Source organism: Cervus canadensis, chromosome 6, assembly GCF_019320065.1.
Source record: "Cervus canadensis isolate Bull #8, Minnesota chromosome 6, ASM1932006v1, whole genome shotgun sequence".
In the NCBI taxonomy this organism is placed as follows: Eukaryota; Metazoa; Chordata; class Mammalia; order Artiodactyla; family Cervidae; genus Cervus; species Cervus canadensis.
Window position 1 is genome coordinate 96,776,222 of NC_057391.1, and position 4,596 is coordinate 96,780,817.

The window sequence follows — 4,596 nt, forward strand, 5'->3', positions numbered from 1 at the left end:
GTTTAAGAATTCTTCTCTTTTAGAGACTCCAATTGAAACATTTATTTAAAAGAGATAAGATGGGTTTTGTTTCAAAATAACGACACAGCACAAAACCTTTGTTAATACTCAGGGTTTAAAACTCACAAGCAGGATACCTTCCTCCTCGGCCGAGTCAGGGAAAGCTTAGACGACTCTTTACAATTCCACAAGCAGCTCCGCACAGCTGGTAGAGGACCAGAACCTTCTCCGTTGTGCCTCAGGCTTTTCCGAGGCATTACTCTGACAGCCAATCATGGAGCTTGGCTTCGAACCCGGGACCAATCAGTGACCTCACCTTCCGCCGCCCCCCCCCCCCCACTAAGTCCACGCGTGTGAGGAGCGTGAGGCAGCGCCATGTTTCAAGGGCAGCGGGGATGGTTCTGCGGCAGCGTCAGCCACGACTTGAGGCAGTTTTGGGGTAGGAGGTTGGGCAGAAGGGGTGGGCGAGGTGGTGAGGAGAGCACCGCTCCTCTCTCTGGTACCTTGGCCCCAGGGCATTTGCTGGGCTCACCCTGTGCTCTCGCCTCCACAGTGGCTGAAGGCGGGACTATTAGTGACCCGAGGGTCGCCGACTTCTTGTTCGGCTGCGATGCCTCACACCCAGACACGCTGAGGTACCTGAAGGTCACCTGGGGGTACCTTTTGGGTCATGAGGAACCAGGAGTTGTCGCTGGAAGTCGCCGTCGGCTAATAAATATTGATAATAGGAAGAGACTGGAAACGAGCAAATTTTCAGTCCTGTCTGGATGTGCGGGGAGGGGGAGGGGCAGGCGCGGGAATAGCTCACGGTCCCTTTTTACTGCGGCTAAGGCCTGGCCTCCTACCTGCTCCTCAAGTCTTTTCCCGACTTCAAGTTGTGTTTTTCCAGCAGACTCTCCCACACCCGTGTGATGCCTTGTAGAACTCTCCTATTCAGTATATTTAAACCAAATCTGATTGCCTGTTATCTTAAACGTTGTGTTCTGAAAATGTTGGTAATTTTTTGAGTAATAACGCCTACTCCCATTAATCTATTAATTAATCCAATTAATCCAAGGTCAAACACCATGTACCGTGCTCCTGTAAATGTTCTTTGTTCTTGCTGCCACTATTTTAGTACACACCGTAAATTGTCTCTTGCCCTGATATCACAGGAACTTTCTGAGAGGTTGCTCCGACTCCAATCTGTCCACCTGGGAGCCCTCTTAACATTGCAGTGGGATTATGTTTACAGAACAGAGGTCTGATCACGGTTCTGGCTCCCTCCGTTTCTCACCCCTTCACTCCCCACCCTCCAGTCTCCAGATCACCTACAGATAATTCTGTTTCCATTCATTTATTCGTTCTTTTGAAATGTTGAATACATTTTTGTTTATTTCATAACCTAAATTATTTCCTTTCTCCTAGAATATATCAGAGTCTTGATTACATAGAAGATAATGCTACAGTTTTTCACGCCTGCTATCTCTCTGCTGTAGCCAATGCTGAAATAAAAAACTCGGTGGCTTTAGGTCATTTCATTCTTCCTCCTGCAAGCCTGCAAAAAGGTTAGCAAAGATCTTTCATCTCTGTTAAACCGCGAAATCCTGTTATGTCATCCAACTTTACTGATATTTGTTATTCATCAGAACTTTTTGTTTTATGTCATTTAATATAAACAGAAAAGCATGTACTTTGGATCATATTGCCTTGGGTGTGTATTCTTGATTTGTTTATCATTCAGTCTTAGATTCACCGATCTCCTGCTGTGTGCTGCGTTTCAACCAAGGCGCTGGGGATTCAGTGGTGAATAAGACTGATGAAAATATTGTCCTCACATTGTTCACTGGCGAGAATCCAGCACTTAACTAATTTTTGTGGCCTCCAGCAATTTCTCCCCAGTTGTTTTGAGGATAATATATTAAGTAATCTGACCTGTGAGTTTATAATAAATGCTCGTAGCTAGTTTTGACTCTCACTGTTATTTTTTCTGTTTTTTTTTCCCCACTGATATTTCAAGATTCATCGTGATAATAAATCCATGTATTTGTATTGCTTTTATATTATTTAAAGTACTTTTACACATTAATTACTTCAGCAACCGTATGAAGTAAAGAGCAAATGAATAGATTGCTTCTGAGATTGGTTCTTTCAGCATTCCCTGCTAGGAACACACATTCTTAGCCTGTTCTGTCCTTATCCTACCTGTATTTTATCAACTAGCATTAAATATCCCATTTTTGTAGATCTTATTATTACCCAATTCTTGATGTGTTTCTTGATGTGTATGTGTCCATCCCTAGAAAGACAGACTGAAAATAGTACAAATTTAAAAAAATTTTTAAAAAAACAAACTTGAAAAATATTTCTGTAGAAGAGCTTTGGGAACTTCGAGGATTGGCTTTCTTCCATAGTTGATGTCCTGGCAAAACCTAGTTATAACTTAAAAAATAAATTGTTCTAAGTGGTTATGCAAATAAATTAATGACTGGATAGGAGAATTGATTTGCTTAAAATCAGTGAATACCTACCTTCAGGGAGCTTATATTATGGAATGACTATCTGATCTAAGTTACCACTCCTATCACATCTTTGAGTTTAACAACGTATATTAGAATGTATTCGACTTAAAAAAAAATCCATTTTAAATGAAAACATGCTCCTTTTTAAAAATTAAAAGTATGCATTATTATTCACCTAGACTGGGATAGAAGCGTGAAAGGCAAATGTAAGCAACATACTAATTTTAAGTTTCCTAATACCCACAAGTTAATAAAAAAAGATGAAATTCATATTAAGAATATGTTTTATTTAACATAACTAGAATATTATTTCAATATATACTCAGGATAAAATTATTGATAAATTTTTGCATTCTATTTTTTGCTACTGGATTTGAAATCCAGTGTTTATTTTAAACGTACAGCACATCTCAAGTTGGACTAACTAAACATTTCACATATGTACCCACATTTATCTAGGTAGCTTAGGTTTAGAGGAATCTTGACAGCTTAGGTCTAGAGGAATGTTAACTTTTTGTCCTTGAGTGGTGGGCTACTGTGGAAACCTGAGATCATTGATTTAAGATGATGTCAGTCCTTTGACATGCTGAGCATTGTAGAATTCCTACACTATCATGCCCAATAGACATGTTGCTCATCCTACCTTCGTTTAACAAACTAAACTATTGAATTATTTAAGCACTCACAAATTCAGGAATTTTATGCCTTTTATTTTGACTGGACAATTACCTTTATTAATGCTTGGCCTAAACACACTGACACCTTACGAAAATATCATAGCCGAAACAGTTTAGAACAATGATTCACTTAATGCATTGGAATCATCTGGAGTTTGTTAGAAATGCAAGTTCCCAGCTTCTCCTCAACAATCTGGTTCAATAGGAGTCCTCATTTTAAACAAGTATCTTAGGTACTTGTGATACAAGTGCAATAATGCAGACCTAGAAATTTGAAACCTAAACAAAATTCAGTGAATTCTACAAAGTTACTTTTTGAAAAATAATATTGGATTTATTTTTCTTCCTATAGAAATAAGGAGAAAAATTGGTAGTTTTATTTGGGAACAAGACCAACATTTTCTGATAGAAAAGGTAAGAGTAAATTAAGGTATACAGTTTATACAGAATATACAGTTTCAAAAAAATTTGAAAGCTGTGTAATCTTTAAAATATGTACTAGTGATGTGTTAGTTCCAGTGACCCAGAGTAAGGAATCCAGAGGGCATATTTTTATTGAACATTATCTCATTTGGCATTGTTTTTACACTAGTAACATTAGTGAAATTGAGATTTTTGTATGAATAAAATAAAAAGCTTGAAAATTTTCATCAGTAATATTAAGGGAATAATAAGTACACAGTATTTACCAGTTCTTTGCTGCCAGTGTAGATACTATTTGATTAATTTCTTGTTGTACTATTTGTTAAATGTTATGAATAATACCTCAATAAATGTATGCAATACTGTAAGTTTTTTAGCTTTTGTCATCCTGCCTCACATTTGCCATGTTTTTTATTTACTTCAGAATCTTTATGCAAGGCAAAATTGGGATAAGAATTTATCCAAAAAGAATAATGATGGTGATGGATTATAATATTTTAAATAAAAAAAAAATCCGTAATTCCACAGTGATACTCCAAAAGCATAAAGAAAAAAAGAACAGAGGAGCAAAAGGAAGAAAAAAGGCAGAAAGGAAAGAGGGAAGGAGGGAAGTAAAAGATGGGGTAGGGAAAATTTCCTTTCAGAATAATAGGTAATAAATGTAGAAAGGATGATAGGGTAGAAAATTTGCATGTTACCACTCCCAGTAAAATAGTTGATTTGGGCAAAGGTCATAAATGGATGCTAAAATCATTATCTAAAATGATCACCTCACAGATTACTTATTAATTACAAAGGCAAACATTGCTTGTACCTTTACAATGGAGGGATCTGGCAGACACCAGCTTAACCAGCTGATCAAATTTAGCATCACCAATTTGAAACAACCTCTTGTTATGTTCAGCTCAATGTCATATAATAAAAAGGACACAGTATAGGGGATTCCCTGGAAGTCCAGCATGACACCGCACTCTTATTGCTGAGGGCCCAGGTTC

General features: G+C 37.6%; 1 protein-coding gene across 3 annotated transcripts; it reads left to right on the plus strand.

The window, feature by feature from the left end:
* Positions 1-313: 313 nt before the first annotated feature.
* On the plus strand, positions 314-4,588 carry TERB2 (telomere repeat binding bouquet formation protein 2). Of its 3 annotated transcripts, XM_043472803.1 has the most exons (4): positions 361-439; positions 554-635; positions 1,408-1,547; positions 3,531-4,588. In XM_043472803.1, exons 1-4 carry the CDS (start codon positions 376-378, stop codon positions 3,605-3,607), a joined length of 363 nt encoding a protein of 120 aa, XP_043328738.1. In that variant the 5' UTR covers positions 361-375; the 3' UTR covers positions 3,608-4,588. The 3 variants fall into 3 exon arrangements, 1 of the variants encoding a protein (XP_043328738.1); XR_006270162.1 differs by lacking the exon at positions 554-635 and having other exon boundaries at positions 314-439; XR_006270163.1 differs by lacking the exons at positions 361-439; positions 3,531-4,588 and adding an exon at positions 1,724-1,944 and having other exon boundaries at positions 493-635.
* Positions 4,589-4,596: the final 8 nt, after the last annotated feature.

Bases quoted from the DNA above. Each gene is read 5' to 3' on its own strand.
- TERB2 (XM_043472803.1), top strand. From the start codon at position 376: ATGTTTCAAGGGCAGCGGGGATGGTTCTGCGGCAGCGTCAGCCACGAC. The intron at 636-1,407 runs GTACCTGAAGGT...CCTTTCTCCTAG, and splicing joins TCACACCCAGACACGCTGAG to AATATATCAGAGTCTTGATT. The intron at 1,548-3,530 runs GTTAGCAAAGAT...TTCTTCCTATAG, and splicing joins TCCTGCAAGCCTGCAAAAAG to AAATAAGGAGAAAAATTGGT.